The 23,890-nt window shown below is 37.0% G+C and overlaps 1 protein-coding gene and 1 pseudogene across 3 annotated transcripts in view; one reads left to right on the forward strand and one right to left on the reverse strand.

Annotated features, from left to right (window-relative positions):
• Window positions 1-23,890, forward strand: part of LOC102006803 — a 351,399-nt pseudogene that overhangs the window by 165,702 nt on the left and 161,807 nt on the right.
• Window positions 1-23,890, reverse strand: part of LOC102023621 (aldo-keto reductase family 1 member C3 homolog) — a 137,453-nt gene that overhangs the window by 62,185 nt on the left and 51,378 nt on the right. For 2 of the 3 annotated variants that reach the window (XM_013515395.1, XM_005386857.2), the window contains exons 8-9: window positions 22,183-22,265; window positions 20,744-21,017 (exon numbers count right to left, since the gene is read on the reverse strand). In XM_013515395.1, the coding sequence (XP_013370849.1) occupies window positions 20,975-21,017; window positions 22,183-22,265 (126 nt within the window). In that variant the 3' untranslated portion in view covers window positions 20,744-20,974. Of the gene's footprint in view, window positions 1-20,743; window positions 21,018-22,182; window positions 22,266-23,890 lie in introns of those variants that run through there. The other variant, XM_013515394.1, reaches the window with a different exon arrangement.

A 23,890-nucleotide genomic window follows, 5' to 3' on the forward strand; every position in this document is an offset into this window, starting at 1 on the left:
GTTGGGTATTTTGTCTCAGCAACGAGAGAAAAGTAACCAAGACACGCCTCTATTTAACAGGTTTTCATCTATCTCAGGGGTCTCTGGAATGTCACTCCAACAATAGGTGAGGGATCAGTGTACATTTTCTTTTCCATGCCTCCAGTGACGACATTTGCATATATCTGTGAGTATTCAGAATCTGGGGAAACTGCTAGGCCCTCCCTTCAGAATTTGAGTCCCATGAATTCTAAGAGCTAATCAATGCATTGGGCAATGTTAAGATAATAAATAATGTACAGGCAGTACTGATGTCATAAAATGCCTCATTTTCTTCTCAACTGGTCTGGAATCATACAGCTGGAAGATTTAGGAAAGGCTATGAGGGGCCATTTTAATCATTTTCTGAAAAATAAGAGGGTCAACATTTCCACTTTTTAATGGTACACAAATTCCTAAGGAAAATAATTGCTATGGTATATAAAAATGGGACCATTATAAAGGTGGAGCCATTTTTATGTACTCTAGAATTTATTTTCTTCAACACAGAAGGGACAAGAAAGCTGGTGTTTGCTGAACAGTGAGAGATTGATGCACTGTGGCTGGTCAGCTAAATTCAGCAGCTCTCTATGCGCCAGTGTGCATGCTCTTGTGAAGAGGCATCTACCAATTGTAACCAAATAATGTAAGTTGCAGTAATATTGTACTACCTATGTAGTAGGTAGTAATATTGTACTACCTATGTAGTACAATAGCTCTGGTTTAAGGCAAGAAGCTAGTCAGTCTGTCAATCCCCCTAAAGACCAAGTCCACACTGTGCTAGGTAGCTTTTGGACAATGATAGGTAACAGCACACTGAAATTGACTAGCACTTTGAAATTTGTTTTTCTTATTAGATATTTATTTTTCTACTTTGAAGTGTTGACTGTTATCAGAACTTCCATACAGATAATTAACCAGAATTGAGCAGTTTCTTCAAGTTTCCATAGGAAAAATTGGAGCTTCTTAGTCTAAAATTTTTTTGACATCTATCTACATGCTCAGTGTTCAAGAGATTCACAAGAGGCTATCCTTATAATACATCATAATTGAAATAAATATTTCAAAACATATTGTAGTTAATTTTGTTTCAAATTTTGTTTGGTTTTCAAATAATGCTAGTCATGACTCTCAGCTCTGACACTGGATAAAAAGTTGAAATGTCCTTTTTTGTCTGCAGGATATATTTATCAAAAGAACATTTGGCAATATTTTCCAAGCAAAAAGACACTCAAGTCCCTTCTCCTCAATGATCCCTAGATCTGGCACTAAAACTCTTTCCAACCTGGTTCCTCTTTTACCAGTCTGCAAACCCTCCCACCAGAAGACCTCATTCCAAGCTTCTAGGAGCTGTGACAGTTGAATTGCAAGAGAGGACTCATTGAACTACTGGTTGTCCTTTTTATCTGTGTCTTGCTTTCCAGAGTGAAGACAATGAATTAAAGGCAGTGGGTTTTCTCATACTCCATGAAGTACAGCAAGAGTGACAAATACCTGCTAATACCTTGGAGACCACAAACTTCACTCATTTCCCCTTCATAAAAGAGCTTTTAACACCTCACATGCAGCCCTTCTAGCCAAATTAATTTTTTGCACATATTGAATCAGAAGGAAAAAAATGTCAGGATAAAAAAAGCACAAGATAAGAATCTTTAGGGAAAGCAACATTATATGTCATTTAAAAAGCTGATATTCACTTAGAACCTACTCTTCTGCATGTGTGCATTTAACTCTAGCTGAGTGTGAGTTTCTAGGCAGCGTGGCTTGAGCAAAGGTGCTGTGTCTAATGAGCAGCATCTATGATGACTCTGGAGACTCTGTGCACACATGGGAGCTTCCGGTAGAAGTCATCACAAAGACCTCCATGTGAATATTCATCAGAGAATGGATAATTAGGATGGTCAGCAGCATTACATTAAGGAAAAATGTGAAAGATTGCCTTAGTGACTTCATTTTAGTAGTACAAAATTGACATGTGTGGGTATGGCATTAGGGTGAAAATTAATTCTTTTCTTTCCTGTTTGGTTATGTAAACTTGTCTTCATGAACAAGCCCATAGAGGAAATATATTTTTAAACTCATAACAAAGTTATTCAAACTATATTTTGTTACTTAAAACTGAACACACAGGGGCTGGGAATGTACCTCAGTGGCACAGCGCCTGCTGGGCAAGTGCAAGGTTGTGAGTTCGATTCCTGGTACCAGAAGAAAAACAGCAACAACAAAAAACCAAAGGAAAAAAACAAGAAAAAAACTGAACACACAGAACAGAAACAAGCATCCCTCCATATTGTTCTCTTTACTCATCTCTGTAAATTTACTAAATAAAAAAACAAAGAAATCCTGTCATTTTGAATTTCCATGAAAGCAAGGACTTATTATGTCATGGTTAATACTTGACCAAGTCCAAATATAATTAATATATTAAATAGTTTTAGAATGTAGGGTTTACTGTTAGGTATTTCATGTCTATTTAACTAATTCAATTTTTATATACTCACAATGCATCACACATGTTGTTTGTTTGATTCAAATAAGAAAGCTTGTCATTTATGAAATAGATTTTTAATGCTCAAGAAACTTTACCATACATATAATATTTAGATCTCTACACTTTAAAAATAAAACCAATGTAAGGTGATAGAAATCACTACTTATTAGTATGTTTAATAGGGATAGAGAAGTACTGATTATTTGCCCCTGTCTCTCTTTGATTAATGTTCACATCCTAACCCTCAGTTTTCACTAGAATAATATAATTTTAGAATTAAGAGTACATCTACCAATTGTTAAATATGATAAATGGTAGATGTCTAATCCTTTTCCAACATTATCAGATGTATTTCCTTTATGAATTGCGATTCCCATGGATTTGAGTTTCTCTTTTTAAAAATTCTTCATTTTCCACATTGAGATGTTCTTACTGTAGAAAGTTGAAATCAAATTTTCTATTGACACAAAAGGGGCAATGTTTCAGAAGCAAATAAAGTGTCTGTGTTCTGAACAAACACAGACTGAAAAGGATCAGTGAATTGAAGCTAAAACAAAATTGGTAACATATATGCCAAATTAACTTACTTGTGAGCAGGAAGATATTGAAAGTTTCTGTTCAGGTCATCTAGGACTTTCATGTCCTCTGAAGTCAATTGAAACTCCAAAACCCTATCACAGAAGTAGAAAGTTTTTAGTATATTTGCACTACATAGTTACCAATCTTGAAAATCCCAGTGAATAGGATTGAATGGCACAGAGGCAATACTGAATATATTGGAGAAGTTTTGAAAAGTTGTTAAAGACACCAGTGAAAATCAGATAAAATTTAGTAGGAATTACTTTTGCAATATATCAAAACTGTACATCACCACAGGCAAGAGATCTCGAATGATGTTAGAAGACAGACAAAACTCACAGGCTTAAAATATTATATTATCATGTAACCAGATTTTGCAGAAAAATTTACAATCATAGTTTATATCTAAGAAAACTAAGTCATTTTCAGGGATACAGATGAGTTTTTGTAACCCATCAACAAAGAGTTAAAATGCAGGCAATATTTTCATCATTATATAAGTAAGGAATTTTTCCAATATTATTCAAATTGGTCACATTCAAAGGAGCTGGCTTAAAGAGAATCAAGTTAAGTAAACTTGGGACATTTTAAATATCAAAACGATTTTAAATATTTCAAATATCAAATTTTAAATATCAAAACGATTTTCATTGTACATTGAAACAAATGTCGCTTTAACGCTGTCATAATTTCCTCTATTAGTTACAGAGTGAGAGGAAAAGATAAAGAAGAAAAATGTGACAACTGCTAAATTTTAAAGGCATAGATTGCATCATTCTTTGAACTTCTCTGTAAATATGAATATTCTCCAAATCAAAAGTATCAAAATTAATTTGACATAGTCTCATTTGCTAATCCTTACTCTTATTTCTTGTGCTATTGGAGATCTTTGCCTTATCTGTGACTTAAACTCTTTACCCTATGTTTTTTCCTAGCAGTTTTCAACTTTCAGGCTTTGTACTAGATCCTTGGTCTGTTTTAATTTTGTACAAGGTGAGCAATACGGATCTATTCTCACCTTCTACATAGTGGTATCTATTTTTCCCAGCGCCATCTGTTTAAGGAGCTGCATTTTCCCCTAAACTTATGTTCTCTACCTCATTGTCAGGAAGCAAGAGAAGTGAGATCAAGAAAGAACTGAAAAGTAAATGGAAATGCAGCTTTTGCAAATGCACAGAAAGCCAAGATATGGGAGGAACAGGGAGAGAGAGGAGGGGGAGGAAATGAAAAAATAATTTAGGTGTATTATGCACATGTATCAATTCCTCATAATAAATGTAATCATTATGTGCAACAAATATGTAATAATAAAAATATACATGTATACATGTACCACTTTAAGACCCAGAATTTTGTAAAATGAATAGGCACTAATAAAAGTAAGGTTTAGAAAGTACTTTTTCCAAAAAAGAATCAGATAACTGTAATTTACAAGTGATGTATGTAAATGCATCTAATTAGAAAGTTTCTGTACAAAAAAGAATTAGCAAATCAAAGATGCAGCCTACAGAATAGGAGAAAGTCTTCACTCTGTACTGTTTTGACAGAGGAGTTGTATGTATAGTATATAAAGAGCTAAAAAAAAGTGCCAGGGATATAGCTTAGTGATACAAGTGCCTGCCTGGCAAGTGCAGTGTCTTGAGTTCAGTTCTTGGTACCCTAAATAAATAAATAAATAGCTAAAAAATAGACACCAAAAAATGACCCAAGAATAAAAAAGCAAATGCAGTTTATCAGAACTTATCAGAAGAATCAGTAAGTGACCAATAAGCATATGAAAAAATGTTCCACATGTTTGGCCATCATAAATGCAAAGCAAAGCTCCACAGACATTCAGTCTCACCCCTATTCATAAAAATCATCAATAATACAAAAATAATAAATTCTAGTAAGGATATGTTGGAGGTAGAGAAGAACTGTTTGACACTGTTGATGTGAACATAAATTATTACAAGCATTTCAGAAATCAGTAGCAAATTTTCTTAAAAATTAAAAACAGCCATCATTTGATCCAGCTATATCACTCTTCATCATATTCCCAAAAACATCAGCATACTATAAAGATATTTGTCTATTGTGTTTATTGCACCAAAATTTACAATAGCTAAGCTGTGCAAGCAGCCTACAAACAAAAGATGAAAGGCCAAAAAATGTGATATGTATGCACAAGGAAATGTCATTCGGCGATAAAGCAGAACAAAATAATCTTATCTATAGGTAAAACTAGAGAATCTGAAGACCATGAAATTAAATGAAATATACTAGACATAAAAATTCAAATATCACAGGCTGTCTCTAATATGTGGATGTAGAATAAAAAATTTTTCAAAAGAGAAGAAAGTAGAAGAGAAACTGTTAAGAATAGAAAAAAGGGATTGGTAGAGAAGGGAAGAAAAGAAAAGCAGAGGGGGAAATGATCAAATATATGCATGTACAAATATGACAAAATGCAACTCATATTGTGTATAACTATTACCTGTGAATAGACTGCCTTTGTCACCTGCAAATATTCTTTTTCCTAAGAATGGGTCATTACCTTCTGTAGGTGGGCCATCCTTTGCCATTGGGCCCAATACAGAACTTCCTATGCAGTCTCCACCCTCTTGAGAGAAATATAAATGTTTACATTTGAGGAAATAGTGTGCCTTTCTGTCCTGCAGCACTGTACTCTCTTCCTTTAAGTGTTCACTTTTAAATTTCTGAACAATAAATGCCTTTATGCCTATTTAAGAACAAGAAGCTTCCATGTAATATTCATTTTTTCCAAATATTCCTTGACAGTTTCAGTGTTTCATTAGATGTCTTAATAAATTCTGGACATTTTTCATGTTTTAAATTTTGCCTCTATACCATTCACTTGAACTTTTGACAGCTGCAAACATTGGAACTAAATATACTGAAAGCTTTCTTCTTGTGTGATAGGTCTTCGAATTCCAGTTGACTGCTGAGGACATGAAAGTCCTAGATGGCCTGCACAGAAACTTGCGATATCTTCCTATTGAGTTGTGAGTCATTCTGAACCATATGTTGCCTCATTTTATTTCAGTTTCAAGTTTCTCCCATCTTTATCAGTGTGTGTTTGGTCAGGACACTGTGTTACCTCTCAGAAAGCTTCCCTCATGGTGGTCAGTACAACATTTGGTTTACAGTGTCTAAAACACTGTATACTGTGCTGAGTTAGAAGACAAATTCAAAACCAATGGAAGTATAGGCAGAGAAAAACTGCACTGCTGAAAGGATTTTGCATTCATCAGAATCGCTTTACTATTCCTTCATGCTCTGTGGCTAGAGATTCTGATCTTGCATGTGCTTATCCAAACAAAGAATATATATTCCATCAACTTGTGGGATTTTTAACTCCTAGTAGAAATAGATGCTATTATGTTTGAAAGGGGATTAGACAATCTGCAGTCTTTTTTTTCCCACAATCAGCAGATACTTTGCTATCCTTTCTAATATTGCTATTAATGTAAAGAACAATGAAAGAAAAACTAGGAACACATATTTAAGCAAGACAGTGTGACAATCAGTAATTCTGACTCCTTATTAAATATCTGAATGAGTAATGATTTCTATCACTTTATATCTTGCATTGTTTTTAAAATGCAGAAATCTACAAATTCTATGGCAAGATCCTCGAAGGTGAAGGCTAAGTTATAAATAACATTCTTTACACACCTTACTGATTCTAACCAAATATGGTATTTATGGTGTGTTATGGGGAAATAAAAACTGAATAAGAAAAATAGAAGTGAAAGTGCTAGCAGTAAATTGTGCCTCCTAAAATATTTGTTGTGTTGATGAATATTCAGACTTAGACTTACCGTAAACATTACATATTCATTCTGTGCTTTCACTGAGAATTCAGTCAGAACGAATTCATTTGCTTTTCCTGCTTTGAATAATATAGAAGAATATACATGTACATACTTGATTTTGTATTTTCCTTATGTTTGGCTATAGTCAGAAAATATAATTGGAAAATTTTGATATGTTTTAAATTTTTTTTTGTTAAAGTATGTGCACAAAAACAAATGACAGATTTTACAAGCAGTCAGAAAACCATTGTTAATTTTCACAGATTTAAATATGAACACATATTACTACTTTACTATTGTATAAGTGGACTCATCAAGACTATATTATACCTCTTTTTTCTAATTACAGCACTCAGGACCACCCTGAGTATCCATTCGCTGATGAATATTAACATGGAGCACATTGCCCTGACTGCTGCTAGAAATTCCTTTCTGTGGAGAATGGTGCAGAAGACATATCAGACACTACTGTTCCACACATCCTCCTCAGCAAACCATGCTGATTAGTAACTGTCACAGCTTGAGTTGAGTTGAACTGTCCAGAAGAAAAAGGAGCTACATTAACATCAGATTTTTGGAAAAAAAAAAACAAAGAATTTTTTAAAGATTCTTGCATTGTGCTGTTTCTGTTATTTGTCTGGTGTGTTTATTTTGGTCTCATTATGGCTGAAAATAGACTTGGCTGGAGATCTGTGGGAAAGGCTATATCAGGAGGTGGGAATGGTACCGGTGACAGGCTCTGGTGGCAGAAATGCATCAGTTACTGTCACTCCAGCCCTGCAGCAATGAGAAAATACACTGCATTTAGTTCATCGTCCTTAGCCTGGAAAGAGAAGCACTTTTGAGAAGGGTGAGCAAGAGCTCATGGTGTGCCCTCTTGCAGCTCAACCATCACAGCTCCTGGACAGGGGAATCAGGTCTCATGGTGGCGGTGCCAGGGTCCCGAGATAGGAAGCAGATGGATAAGATGATTCAGAGTCAGGTGGAGGGGTCACTGGGAGGAGGCAGTAGAGCACATCTTTGCTTGACAAATATGTCACATCTTCTCTTTTGATAATAGTATCCTGCAGTCAAAAGGGAAATTTTTGCATTATTTTTGTCTCATACCAGAATTCATACATTAAAATATGTGCTAGTAATGTCAATGAACTGATTCAACAAGGAACTACAGAATTCAACCAGGATGAGATAAGAAAATGCAGGGTACCTTGGCCAGTAAGCTGGGACAATAGTATCACCAGCAAACCTGGAAATAGCCCACATTACAAAAGCTGGAAAACACATGTCAATTATTATACACTGATGCCATGCAATCTTTGAATCCTTTGAAAATTTAGCATACAGACTGATGGAAGCAAAATATTAGCTAAGGATGTCCAAGTATCTCAATGGAACAATGAAGAAATTGCTAGCTACTAGCTGATTAACTTCTGCAAAAGTCACATCAAAAGCAGGCATGTTCAGCACATGACCAGTGGCCCAGACTTAACGTTTGGCAGCTAGTCCTGAGGCCTCATAAGATTGTGAACTTTTAACACCATTATGTGATTATTATGTGACTTTCAGTGATATTTTTGAAGACTGGATTGCATGGTGCTTCAGCAAAGTAGGCAACAACAGACCAACATGTAGGGGAGGGCCCAGTGTGCCGACAAATCCTCCTCCTGCACGCACCTCAGTCAGTGAGAAATGTATTTCAGGTATTACAAGTAAAACTACAGACAATACCTATCTCAACCTTACAAAGTTATCTCAACGTCCCTGAGAGTGCATGAGAAGATAGGAACTTGAATTTTTTAAGCTAATATAAGTTGCCTTAACTACTAAACTTAGGCTTGTTATTCTGTAAACATAGCTCAATGCCAAAATCTCCCATGACTGTTTAATCTGTCATACTCTCGTACCAGTTTTCCTGAATAACCAATTTCAAAGAGGCTCCTGTCCTTCTCCAGATAGCAGTCCAGTTTCCCACTACACAGAATTCTCAGGATGTTCATGACAGTCTATACTCTAGGTCAAACTGATTCACCAGGTAACTAGCGCATTCAGTAAGCATAAGATAGGAAAATGCAGGTCTCCTGACCAATGAGCTGGGACAATAGTGTCACCAGATAATGTACAAGGGTAGTCACATGTAAGAAGGTAGCAGATGCAGGCTAGTTTGTGAGCTTTGTGATAATCTTCACCATTATTTGCTCTCTACTTCAGGGGCCTCTAAATAGGAGGGTCAAAATGATACAGGAAAATATAACTCCCAACCTGCTAGATGTCCAAAACGCTGAGTTCATGTTCTCTAAAACTGAAGAATGAATTCTACAAGGGAGGTTAAGAGGAAGAAGAATTTATCAAGAGAAAGAACAAAATTTGCCCAGAAAGCCAGTTGCCCACCTAATTATTCTCAAGGATGTTTCCTGAGCAAAGCCCTGAGGGTAGGCAGGTTTAAGGTGGGATAGAACTATGATCAATCATTAAGACTGCAAGTATAGTCACTTAAGTATTGTTGATCTAATGGGAAATCTCAAGGTGGGTATGAGGTGGGATAAAAGTATGATAAACCAATAAGGTTACAACAAGTATAGTCACTTGAGTGATATTGATTAAATGCAGGTCATACTGGGATGCAAGTCATGTAGCAAGTGCACCTGGACGGGACAAGATCTTTTCTGGAAGGGGTGGGCTAAGGAGGTTTAGTCCTCCACCCCAAGGGGACTGATGCCTATTTAGAATATCAATCACTGCTGTTCGGAGCTGGGGATTTAGCTCAATGGCAAAGCGCCTGCCTGGCAAGCGCAAGGTCTTGAGTTCGGTTCCCAGTACCGGAGAAAAACCAAAAAAAAAAAAAAAATCACTGCTGTTCATCCCTACAGGAAGTCTATGAATGAATAGCTCTTTTTCTTTTTTTTTATTTTAAAGAGAAAAAAGATAAATAAACAATGAAATCTACTTTCAAAAGAGGTTAGTAGGACAGTTAGAATAATTGATATATTGCATATTATTGCCTTTGTTGTTTACTTTGTTGTTTGCCATAATGATGGACAAAAAAGGAAAGAGGAGAGAACCCCGGTGTATGTTTTCTACCGATTTTAGAAAACATAGGGTTGATTCTTTGGCCACATATATGTGAATCTCCAAAAAGGGTGATACTGTAGACACCAAGGGAACGGGTACTGTGCAAAAAGGAGTGCCACATAAATGTTACCATAGCAAAACAAGAAGAGGCTACAGTGTTACCCAGCATGCTGTTGGCATTGTTGTAAACAAGCAAGTTAAAGGCCAGATACTTGCAAGGAGAATTAATGTGTGTATTGAGCATATCACACCCTCAAAGAATTGAGATAGCTTCCTGAAACGTGTCAAGGGAAATGATCAGAAAAAGAGGGAAGCCAAAGAGAAAGGTACCTGGGTTCAACCAAAGCACCAGCCTGCCTGGCCAGAGAAGCACACTTTGTGAGAAGCAATGGGAAGGAACCTGAGTTGTTGGACGCTATTCCCTATGAATTCATGGCATAAGGTGGGGTTGCAGCTCTGCCATTTAGCACCTAATTGCCATTAGGTGTTCTGCACCCCACTTTAACCTAAAAAATCATCCTGTGTTATAAGGATGGTTTTCTTAATTGAACAGTGTTTGGTGCATTTATGTTATGGTTTATGTCTGTGTGTCCCCTCCAAAGCCTCATGGGACTATGGGGCAGGCTATTAGAGTTGAATGATTGTGGGTGTGAGAGCTACACCCTCCCTGGGGTGGATAGTTTGCATATGTAAGGGAGAGGAAAAGAGTGCTTGAGGACATTCCTCCCCCATTACACCCTAGTGTGTGCTTGCAGCTTAGCTGTGTTCTGCTGCCCTGAGCTGTAGCTCTTTGCCATGTGCCACTCTGCCTTATAATCTGCCAAGTACAGACCGAAACCTCCAGGAACTATACGTGAAATAAACCTTTCCTTTCTTAATTTTGGGCATCAGGTATTTTGTCCTAGCAGCGAGAAAAAAGTAACCAAGACAGTTTACCTCAGAAACAAGTATCTGGAGCAGATTATCATTCTACCTAGTAAATTGTGTCAGGTCTTTGCTCTTCAATGTTTTTCTTGCAGAAAGATATTGCTGAAGTTTTGTGGAGCTGTATACCCAGATGGCCAAATATATATGAAATATTTATGTCGCCTCAAAGATCCTATAAATCACCATGGGGAAAAGTGTAGCACAATAAATGGAAGTCACTGCAGTTAAATAAATGGAAGTCCATTTCAGTTAAATAAATGGTTTAAACCAAAAAAATGAGATAGAAATTATGAACAGACAAAATGCTATCTGCAAGGTGCTATTATGATTTATGCTGCAGTGTAAAAAGAAACAATGCATTGACTGAACCAACTAATGATATGGGGAGATTACCAATTTGGGAAATAAAGGACGCTCATGTATTTTGTATCAATTTCTACTCACTAGAGAAATAGATTTAACATAAGACAAAATTTATATTGGGCTCACAATGCCCTGCATGGAGATTCAGGTGTGGAAGAGCACAAAAGGGCCATCTGCATGTAGGAGATTGGAATGGCCCAGTCCAAAGTCAAAGGTCTTGTACAAGTCCGTATCAAGAAGCCAAAGAGTCTGTGGTGCTAGAAATCTGAGACAACCCCAAAGACTAGAGTTCCTCCAAAACACCGACAAGCTTTCCTCCTTTCACTGCTTATTCCATTCAGGCTACAAATCTATTTGCGTCTTCTATCCTCACTACATCTATTCAGTCACACCCAGAACTATGCTAAACCATAGTTGGAAACTTCTTACTCAAGTTGACATAACAATTAACTACCACACATGAGCACTGTCAGAATTTCTATTTGACCATGTGTAGGAGATGCACCTTTCACAGACCTGATGGAGGAGGACTACAGTGGCTCAGTCATTCAGAGGGTAATTGTGGCAAACTCATCAGAAACAGGTTTCCATCCAAAGATTACTAAAGCAAAGCACGTATCTTCGAGAGTGTCTATGGGCAACATAATGGTATTGGCTCACCCATGGAAGAAAAATCAGAAAGTGACTTTCAAGGGGCATCAGGCCTTTTTCCTCTGTCCCAGTGGGATCCTCCTAAAAATGCCGCCTAGGTACAGCTTCATGAGCACATAGGAAAGTGCAGAGAACACTCTTGACCTGGCTTACTTATGCTGTTCATATGACACTCATTTCTCTAAAATATATTTCTGCAAAATTCTGAATATTCTGCACACTAGTGCAGCTCACAGAACTCTATCAGTTTCACCAATAACCCCCTCAGTGGTGTACTTTCTGACTCAGTCATGTCATGCACTTGGTTCTGGGTGCCTCTGTTTCTCCCACTGCTCCACTATGGAAAATCTCTGGGTTTCAACAGATTCATTTCACTCTATTCTATTTTTCTTTTTTGGGGGGGGCACTTTTTGAGACAGGATCTTACTATGCAGTTCAGGCTGGCCTTGAGCTCACTTTGTAGCCAAAACTGATCTCGCAATCACAAGGATCCTCCTGCCTCAGCCTCCCAAGTACTGGGATTATAGGTGTGTGCCACCACGACGGGCCATTCACTCTATTCTTTAGCTTATCCCCATCTACTTTAGTAAGCAGCTGCCTATCTGTTGACTGGGTTCTTTTTTCAGAGAATCAAGTGAGTTCTGAGTGGCATCAATTCACCATTTTGAATCTTGGGACCATCAATAACTGAAAAGTTACATTAAAATAAGAGCAGAGCGATTTGTTCTTTTAATATACATATATCTTCCTTATACATGGTCTGAGAATGGACTAATGGGCCTAAATAAACAAAATTTGGAAAGAGTGGGTGAATCCTGATAAACTTTTATTTCATTTAATATTTAACCTTATGTCAATACTTAGTTTTGTATGGGAAAAGCAGAGATTAACAAATAAAGAATATAGTCCCAAAGACTGCACTTTTTATGAATCAACAACCTGATGAATGAAAATGTAATAAAATCCACTGTGAAGCAAAATTGTGTTGTATGGAATGTGTTAAAATAAGTCTCACAGATGAGACATCTCAAAGTAGTATGCCTTACAGTAGTGATCTGATGTATGCTTTAAATATGAGTGTAACCTCTTAGAGTTTGAGCAGGTCAAAATACAAGAAAGAGTGAGGTCTTGGCATGGCAGATGAAAGGTTGAATCCTGGTAAGTATTTGAACTGAGGGAAGAAAGAGAATACATCAGGAAGTGACTAAAATAAGAGACTCCATAAGAGAGCACTTTTAAAGTACATAAGGTTATTCATGGCTTGTTGGTATAAACATTCAATGTCTATATCAAGGAGCAGAAAGGTCTTAAAGAAACAATAATCACTGCATTTTCTTACACATAAATGCATATGATATGACTATTCCTATTAGAAAGTTTAGAAAACTAAGACTTCTTGCACCAAGTTAAACACCAATATCAATTTGCTTAAGTTTTGTGACAGGGTGACTTGAATGTTGTTTCTTGCATCTGAAAGAATACTGACACAAAATAATTTTCCAGTAATATATATGTTATTAAGACATAGGATCTTATAGGAGGAAGTGGACCGCTGGAAGCAAGCCTTCGGAGTATGGCTTTCTCTCTCTGCATCTTCTCACCCACCACTCTATCATGTATTAAACTTAGAATCAGAAAAGGGAGTGATGACAACCTTCTATCATTAATATTTTCAAGTTTATGATTTTACACTTATAATAGTTTTCTTAACCATGTCTCATAGCATTGGAGAGATCTTTACATGTATGACAATACTTTAGCCTAAATCTGTCTGTGGGAAGACACAAGTACTCTTTCAACTTAACAAACATCATATACAATTTGTTACTTATTTCATGAACTTCAACCCAAATTATGTTGTATTAATTTAAAACAGTTCTGTTCTTTAATTTCTGCAAATATTTTTCAAACAGAAGTAATGTGACCAGGCTTGGAAAAATACCAAAAAATACCAATTGAAAAATATTGATTTCTAAATGAACTATTTTGAGATAGCACTGAAAGTAAACACGCTGGATGATGAAATATATTCTCTTCTCTCAACATGGCTGTCAGGTTGCACAAAGAGCTGCATGCAATCTTTTCTTAGTATTGTACAGTTAAGAGACAAGTGAGAAATATCCTAAGTGTAATCCATGAATCTCTTTTCAGTAATTTGTAACGTCTTGTTCTCTACTGCTTTACTCAAATAGAAAAGAGTTCCCCAACCTAGAACTTTTGCTTCGATATCTTGAAAGCATAATTATTAGTTATGCTCAATGTATTGGGCCAGTTCCAACTCTTCATTATCTTTCTTGGAGATGAGGACACACATAGGGTGTCATGCCATTGTGGAGAGCAATGCAGCTTCCTCACACAGGCTACACACTGAGTTTCCTCCACATCTCATCGCATCAGGCTGAGAGAAGATTTGAAGGGGCTCATTCTGGGTGGTGCTAAAACTAGCAGCTTTCAATAGGGACTTCGAAAATCTTGCTTTGGTTTATCTCATCACAGTGGATTTTTAGACATAAGTGATGGTTTATAAAGAATGTTCATTTTGAATTATAAAAAATGGTGAATGTAATTTACATTAAAAAACTAATGTATTATGTAAATGGAAAATCCACACATGAGTGGACTGAAGGATTCTCAATTATTTTCAAAGATGTCAATTTTACTTGCTCTGTTATCTATTTCCATAAAAATTTTAATTATTGTTTCTTGTCACTTTTCCATTGGAGGTAAATATGGCCTGGGACAGTTCAATGCCCATGACGGAATTGAGAGCTCCTTTGAGAGCTCCTTGGAGAGCTATTTTTAGAGCTACTTTGTATCTTGACTGACTAAATATGACTCTTGTTGCTGCCCTTAGACCACCTACCACATGCTCAGGGTAGCAAGGACCTTCAATGACCTACCCTCAATTAAGATTTTAAAAAACCTTTGCACAGTGAAAGAAATCACCATCAGAATAAAGAGATAACTCACAGAGTGGGAAAAGTTTCTTCTAGCTATTTCTAGATGGTTTCATATTTAGAATATATAGAGAATTCACAAAAATCAGACCCTCAAATTTAAAGATCTAATCCAAAAATGCGCATCTGAGATGAATATATCCTTCTCAGAAGAAGTATATATGCAAATAAATATATGAAAAAAATGTTCAGTATCACCGGTCATTTGAAAGATGCAAATTAAAACAACACTGAGAGTCCATCTCACTCTAGAAAGAATGGCTGTCATTAAGAAATCAACCGATCACAAATGCTGAAGGGGATCTTGGGAGAAAGAAACCCTTCTCCACTGTTACGGGGAGAGTAGATCAGTGCAACTGTGGTGGAAATTCGTGTGGAGATTCCTCAAAAGACAAAAAAGGGTTCCTTTTGACTCAGCTATTCTTCTTCCTGGTACCTTCTGAAAATAATTGAAAGCATCATATCACAGTAATGTATGCACACTCATATTTAGAGCAGCACAGTTTGCAGTAGATAAATCTTAGAAATAACCCAAATGCCCATCAACTGATGAATGGATAAAGATGTGGGTTTTTTTTAAAAAAAAATAAACCGAGTACTATTTAGCTATAAAGAAAAATAAACCTGCAACATTTCACGGTCAATGAATACACCCTAAGACCATAGTCTTAATGAAATAAATCAGATACACATGTGTAAATATCACATTCTCCGGTGTGAGAAAACAAAATTGTAAATAAGGGAACAATGCATAATAGACATTGTAAAATAGGAAAAAAGAAGTTGAAATGAGAAGGGAACTAGGAAGGGGGTCGGAGGAAAGCAAAGAAGGGAAAAGAAATACACCAAGAAAATAATGAAAAAATGGAAAAGATTTTGCAAATAAGAAGAGGGACTGGAGGGAAAGGGTGGGTAGGAGAATGGGAATAAAGGAAGAATCAAGAGGTAACATGTACAGATACAAATTCCCTATGATGAATGGGATTATTATGTATATCTAAAATGTACCAATAAAATAAATTAGAAAATATTTTGAAGCATAATTGCAGAGTATCAGGGTCATGTAACTGCATTTTCTGAGTGAAACAGTGATATTTCCAAAGAGGATATTTTAGGGGGAATGGCTTTCAACATTTTTATTATTGATGTGAAGATCAGAGACACAAAACCTATAGCTATCTATCCCTTATACTGAGTACTGTAGTACCATATCTTCAATTGGTTAAAATTGGAGTTATCCTAATCAATGCTTTCCTTCACTTTTTATGCTAATACTCGGAAAGCAATATGATGCAAGCAAAATTTCCAAAAGAAGAAATCATAGTTTCAATAGAGGATGGAAAATTACTTAAAAAGTGAGGAGCAGAATTTAGTTTATAGTCACTGCAAATCAGGCTGTGGCTTGTTTTGAAGTAAAAAATCACTAAACTACTGTCTTCAACATATGCCTAAATACAGTGGTACCTCAGTTCATGAACTTAATTCATCCCTCGACCCTGGAGAAGATGGCCATGGACCTGTTTATCATGTGATATGGAGTTCCCAAATGAAAGCAAAATATTTATGAACACTTGTTTGCAAACCAAATTTTTCGAGAACATAAGCATTCGTGAAAGGAGGTACTGCTCTACTGAAATGCAAAATAAACACAATGCATTCAGCCTTGCAATTGTTGGGGACCACAAATTGTAAATTGGCACAGCATCTGTCCTATGGTGTTCTTGCCCTGCTTGCCTTGTGGTTTTAGAATGTGGAAATCACTTTTCTCTCAATCTGAGATTAGCACCCAGCTGTGGGGATGGATCTTGGCTTGTTTCCCTTAGGATGTTGAACATGCCCATTTTTACCACAGTCTCTGAGCTGTTCCAGGAAAACATCCTACTTCTTCCCCTACACTGGCTGACTAATGGCTGGCTTAGGGTGTCTTTGTCTCCGCCCAACCCAAGGCATTAATGTCCAGCCCCCAATCATGCATGACTATATTTGTCTGTTTCTTCTTTCATCCTTTCACTGTACTCCACAAACAGGCAGTTGTGGATCTTGGCCAAGTCCCCCATATGCAATACCATGTGTTTATTTTACTAACAGAATATTTTATTATAATAATAAACATCATAATTATGCAAATTCATGGTGCTATTTTGACAGTTTCACACATTCATATATAAGGTGTTCAACTTTTCCACTCATATTCTTCTACTGTAGCCTGTCTTCCCTTTTGTTAATCAAAGACTTTATTGGATAAATGTTATACAACAGTCTTCAATATTTAACTCTGAGCATACTGAGGAAGAAAAACTATTTTTATCATTCAAGTTTACAAAATAAAATAGGCTTATGAAGATTTGAATACAAACAACAGGTGGCATGAAGCATAACAATATTAAGCAAAGAAAGAAGCTAGGTCTATTGTAATAGAGATTATAATTGCACTAAGATATTCCAATGAAATCAAACCTCCTGTTATACATTACAGTCGTAAGCCAGGTAACATTCTTCTGGTAGACAGGACAGCATGTTTCTTTTAAACCCTACATGCTGTAACCCCTCAGAAGCCTGAGTTCCAGTTGGTCATTTTAAATCTACAGAGCCATGTGTGATAGATGACCACTGAATAATTGAACAATTCCTATGCTTGGCTTATGTACAATTAGATCTGGATGAGCAGCCATGTGGCATCCACTCAGGACCTCTCTAGGAAATCCAGGAGCCATTTTTCTTATTGCTATTTTAAATAAGAACTCCCCTAATCTCCTATTCTGTTTTGTGGGACCATGAGCTCAGTACATATGGTAAGAGTACATTAAGAGCTGGTAACACTGCATTTCACTGCCCCCAAAAGGGCCTTTTTTAGATTGAGCTGGTGCGCTAAAGGCTATTGGTATGAAAGCAGCCAGGAGATGGACCAACCAACAGTGCAGAAGCCCAGCAGCAAAGAACAATGCAGTGCAATAGACAATTAACAACTCCAGCTGTAATCTCCAGTGTAAGAGATCCTCATTCATACCAGTGGCTGCTTGCCCTGAGAGGCAAGTACGGGCATTAACATGAAAAGTGACGATAGCTGACATGGAAAACTCAGGCCTATGAACACTAAAAGAGATGTTCCTTGCCAATGAAAAATTCCTAGATAAATTGAGGAACCTCAGCTCATTAAACATCTTGGAAGCCTGTATTTGTGTTGCAGATGGCTAAAATAGGTGGGCCCTGGAGAGGTCAATGCGGAAGACAACTGGCTGCAGGCACAGTCACTGAAAGTCAGACTTGGAGATAAAGGACTAGTCAGAGTATCCAACAAAGACAGCCATATGTAATATATCAACCATTGTAACTGTCCTACTAACCTGTTTTGAAACAGCAATTCATTGTTTATCTTTTTTCTCTTTAAAAGAAAAAAAGGAAAAAGAACTATTCATTCATAAACTTCCTGTAGGGGTGAACAGCAGTGATTAACATTCTAAATAGGCATCAGTCACCTTCAGGTGGACTACTAAACCTCCTTAACCCAATCCTTCCAGAAATCCCATCCCTTCCTTGTCCCATCCAGGTGCACTTGCTACATGATTTACCTCCCAATTTGACCTGCATTTAATCCATATCACTCAAGGGACTACAATTATAATCTTACTGGTTCACCATAGTTTTATCAAACCTCATACTCACCTTGAGATTTCCCATTAGAGAAATAATACTTAAGTGACTATACTTGCAATCTTAATGACTGACTATATTTCTGTCCCAGCTTAAACCTGCTTCCCCTCAGGGCTTTGCTCAATAAACACCCTTGAGAAGCAGATTGGTGGGCAACCCGCTTTCTGGGCCCCCTTCTGTCCCTCTCAGACAGAGGCTTTCTTCCTCCTGATAAATTCTCCTGCTCTTAAACTCCCTGTTTCCCAGAATTCACTTCTCAGTTTTAGAGAACATGAATTCAACATTTTGGACACCTAGCAAGTTGGCAGTTACATTTCCCCATATCATTTGTTTTTTTTTTTTTTTTTTTTTTGGTTTTTCTCCGGAACCGGGAACCGAACTCACGACCTTGCGCTTGCCAGGCAGGCGCTTTTGCCGCTGAGCTAAATCCCCAACCCCCCCATATCATTTGAATCCTCCACTTTAGAGGCGCCTGAAGTACAGAGTAAACAATGGTGAAGGTTATCACAAAGCTCACACATGAGCCGACATCTGCTACCTTCTTACATGTGACTACCCTTGCACACTACGTGGTGATACTATTGTCCCAGCCCATGGTCAGGAGACCTGCATTTTCCTCATGCTTCTTGAATACTCTACTTACTTGATGAATCAGCTCAACCTAGAGTATAGACTGTCATGAACATCCCAGAATTCTGTGTAGTGGGAAACTGGACTGCTATGTGGAGTAGGACAGAAGGCTCTTTGAAACTGGTTATTCAGGAAAAGTGCTCTGGGAGTATGACAGATTAAACAGTTGTGTGTGACTTTGGGTTTGAGCTGTGTTTACAGAGTAACAAGCCCAAGTTGAATAGTTAAGAAAATTTACATACCAGCTTTAAAAAAAACAAATTCCTATCTTCTCATGCACTCACAGGGAGTTTGAGATAACTTTGTTAGGCTGAGATAAATATTGTCTGTAGTTTTACTTATAATTCCTGAAATACATTTCTCACTGACTGAGGTGCATGCAGGAGGAGGATTTGTCAGCACACTGGGCCCTCCCCTACACGCCGGTCTGTTGTTGCCTACTTTGCTGAAGCACCGTGCAATCCAGTCTTCAAAACTATCACTAAATATCACATAATAATCACATAATGAAGTTAAAAGTTTGCAATCTTATGAGGCCTTAGGAGGAGCTGCTCAAGGTTATATCTGGTCCCCTGATCATGTGCTGGACATGCCTGCTTCTGATGTGACTTTTAGCAGAAGTTAATCAGCCAGTATCTAGCAATTTCTTCATTGTTCCATTGAAACACTTGGCCATTCTTGGCTAATATTTTGCTTCCATCAATCTTATGCTAAATTTTCAAAGGATTCAAAGATTGCAAGGTATGAGTGCATAATAATTGACATATTTTTCAACTTTTGTGATGTGGGCTATTTCCAGGTTTTCTGGTGATGCTCTTGTCCCAGCTTACTGCAGGGTACCCTGCATTTTACTCCTTCATCATGGTTGAATTCTGTAGTTCCTTGTTGAATCAGTTTATTGACATTACTAACAAAAACTCTAATGTATGAATTCTGGAATGAGATAAAAATAATGTAAAAATTTCCCTTTTATTAAAAATTTCCCTTTTATTTAAAAATTTCCCTTTTATTTAAAAATTTCCCTTATTATCAAAAAAGAACATGTGGACTGGGAATTTAGCTTGGTGGCACAGCGCCTGCCTGGCAAGCACGAGGTCATGAGTTCCATTCTCGGTACTGGAAAACAAAACCAAAATAAAAAAAAAAGAAAAGAATATGTGAGGTATTTGTCAAACAAATATGTGTTCTACTCCCTTCTCGTAGTGACCCCTCCACCTGACTCTGAATCAACTTTTCGTCCTGCTTCCTTTCTCAGGACCCTGCCACCACCACCATGAGACCTGATTCCCCTGTCCAGGAGCTGTGATGGTTGAGCTGCAAGAGGGCCCGCCATGGGCCCTTGCTCACCCTTCTCAAACACGCTTCACTTTCCAGGCTACGGACGATGAACTAAATGCAGTGCATTTTCTCATTGCTGCAGGGCTGGAGTGATGGTGACGGATCCATTTCTGCCACCAGAGCCTGTCACTGGTACCATTCCCACCCCTGATACAGCTTTTCCCACAGATCTCCAGCCAAGTCTGTTTCCAGCCATAGTTGGACCGAAATAAACACATTGTACAAATAACAGAAACAACACAAAGGAAGACTTTTCAGAAAAATCAATATTTTTTTTTCAAAAATCTGATTTTTTTAGATTTTTGGATACATTTTTTCAGATTTTCTCTACTGGATATGTCGACTAAAGTCAAGCTGTGAGAGTTACTAATCAGCATGGCTGGACAAGGAGGATGTGTTGGAACAGCAGCGCCTGAGAGGTCTTCTGCATCATTTTCCACAGAAAGGAATTTCTAGCAACAGTCAGGACAATGTGCTTCCTGCTAGTATTCATCAGCATATGGACACTCAGGGTGGCCTTCTGTGCTGTAATTAGAAAACAGTGTGTACTATGGTCTTGATGAATCCATTTATCCAATGGTAAAGCAGTAATATGTATGCATACTTAAAACTGTGTAAGTTAACAATGGTTTTCTGACTGCTTGTAAAATCTGCCATTTGCTTTTTGTGAACATACTTTAACAGAAAAAACATTTAAACCATAACATAATTTTCCAATTATATTTTCTGACTATAGGGAAACATAGGGAAAACACAAAATCAAGTATTTACATATATATTCTTCTATATTATTCTAAGCAGAAAACAAGAAATAAATTCTTTCTGACTTTGAATTCTCAGTGAAAGTACAGAATCAATGTGTAATGTTTATGAAAAGTCTAAGTGCATACATTGATAAACACAACAAATATTTTAGAGTGCATAATTTACTACTAGCACTTTCACTTCTATTTTTCTTATTTAGTTTTTATTTCCCCATAAAACATCACAAATACCATATTTGGTTACAATGTGTAAGGTATGAAAAGAACCTTATCTATAAAACAACCTTCACCTTTGAGGATCTTGTCATAGAATTTGCAGATTTCTACATTTTAAAAACAATGCAAGGTATAAAGTGATAGAAATCAGTACTCATTCAGATATTTAATAAGGAGTCAGAATTACTGATTGTCACACTGTCCCTTTGAAATACATGCTCCTACTTTTTCTTTCATTGTTCCTTACATTAATAGCAGTATTAGCAAGGATATCAACGTATCTGTTGATTGTGGAAAACATGTCAGTACAGATTGTCTAATCCCCTTTCAAACATTATGACATGTATTTCTACTAGGAGTTAAAACTCCCACATGTTGAGTGAATATATATTCTTTGTTTTGATAAGCATATGCAAGATCAGAATCTAGCCATAGAGCATGAAGGAATAGGGAAGCTATTCTGATGAATGCAAAATCTGTTCAGCAGCACAGTTTTTCTCTGCCTGTACTTCCACTGGTTTTGAATTTTGCTTCTAACTCAGCACAGTATACAGTGTTTTAGACACTGTTAACCAAATGTTGTACTGACCACCATGAGGGCAGCTTTCTGAGACATAAACACAGTATCCTGACCAAACACACACTGATAAAGGTGACAGAAACTTGAAATTGAAATAAAATGGGGCAACATATGGTTGAAAATGACTTACAACTCAGCAGGAAGATATCGCAAGTTTCTGTGCAGGCCATCTAGGACTTTCATGTCCTCAGCAGTCAACTGGAATTCGAAGACCTATCACACAAGAAGAAAGCTTTCAGTATATTTAGTTCCAATGTTTGCAACTGTCAAAAGTTCAAGTGAATGGTACAGAGGCAATATTTAAAATAGGAGAAACGTCCAGAGTTTATTAAAGACATCTAGTGAAACACTCCAACTGCCAAGAAATATTTGGAGAAAATTAAATAGAAGTTTCTTGTTTTTAAAGAGGCATAAAATATTTATTGTTCAGAAATTTAAAAGTGAACACTCAAAGGAGGAGGGCACAGTGGGGCAAGAAAGAAAGACACATTATTTTCTCAAACTCTAAACATTTATATTTCTCCCAAGAGGGTGGAGACTGCATAGGAAGTTCTGTTTTGGGCTTATGGACAAAGGATGGCCCACCCACAGAAGATAATGCCATTCTTAGGAAAAAGAATATTTACAGGTGAAAAAGGCAGTATATTTACAGGTTAGTAGCACCCCTTTGTATTTAAAAGAAAATTGCCCAGGATTACTATGTATTAAAAGACAAAATAAACAAACAAACAACAACAAAAACTTTGGCCTATGCCCTGAAGTTGCTGCTTTTATTTGTAAAATTATGGTGTTTTTTGTCTCCTTTCTGGGAGGACCTGTCTTTATTTGTTCTATTCTGCTTCATGCCCCCCTCTCTGGCATTACATTCTTTATTTTTAAGAGATAGAGAGGAAGGTAGGTGTGGTGGAGCACTCCTATAATCTCGGGACTCAGGAGGCTGAGGCAGGAGGATGGCTGCAAGTTCACAATCTCCCTGGTCCTCTAAGTAGTGGGTTCAAGGCCACACTTAACTACATATTGAGACCTTGTCTTAGAAAAACAAAAAGGAAAGAAGGAAAGAAAGAAAGGGAAAAAGGAAGAAAGGAAGAGAGGGATGGTTTGAGGGAAGGAAGGAGAAAGGAAGGGAAGCAGAGGTGCTGACAGTCTGCCTTGTTATTGCCGCTTAAGGGTGAGGGTGGGTGTTGACCTTGCCTAGCCAGGGATCAAAAGTTTCACCTTTATTGATCTAAAGGAAGATGGCTTTTATTGTTTGAGTAATTCTCTTTTGATAGATTGGAAAAGAAGGCAAGAATATTTTGAAACTATAAAGCACTGCAGTCAAAACATCTGCAGGAAAAAAGAAAACATCTGCTTAGAAGCAGGCAAGGAAAACAATGAATAGATTTTGAAAAACTTACAGGACATGAGAATATATTTACAAAGGGTAAGTCTAACAAGGATTTGACATGTCAAATTGTTAAGGGAGAAATGTTTACTTTCATCAGTTATCATAGCAATGCAAATCAAAGCCACAATGAGCTATTATCTCACTCCAGTTAGAATAGCCATTATTAAAGTTTCAATTAAATAGCAAATGTTGCAGGGTATGTCAAAAAAGAAACTCATATATACCACTGGTAGCAATAGAAATTACTATAGCTGTTGTGGGAAAAGTATCGAGAATCTAAAGATGTAACTGTGATATCATGCAGAAATTCCACTATGTTGCATAAATCCAAACAGAAGAACTCTTTGCACCAAAAAGATACTTGCACCCTAAGGTTTTTCTGCAGCACTCTCAACAATAGGCATAGCGTGGAATCAAGCCAGATGACCTTTAGCACATGAATGAATAAAGA

This window comes from Chinchilla lanigera, unplaced genomic scaffold, assembly GCF_000276665.1.
Source record: "Chinchilla lanigera isolate Chin_1 unplaced genomic scaffold, ChiLan1.0 scaffold00028, whole genome shotgun sequence".
Classification (NCBI taxonomy): domain Eukaryota; kingdom Metazoa; phylum Chordata; class Mammalia; order Rodentia; family Chinchillidae; genus Chinchilla; species Chinchilla lanigera.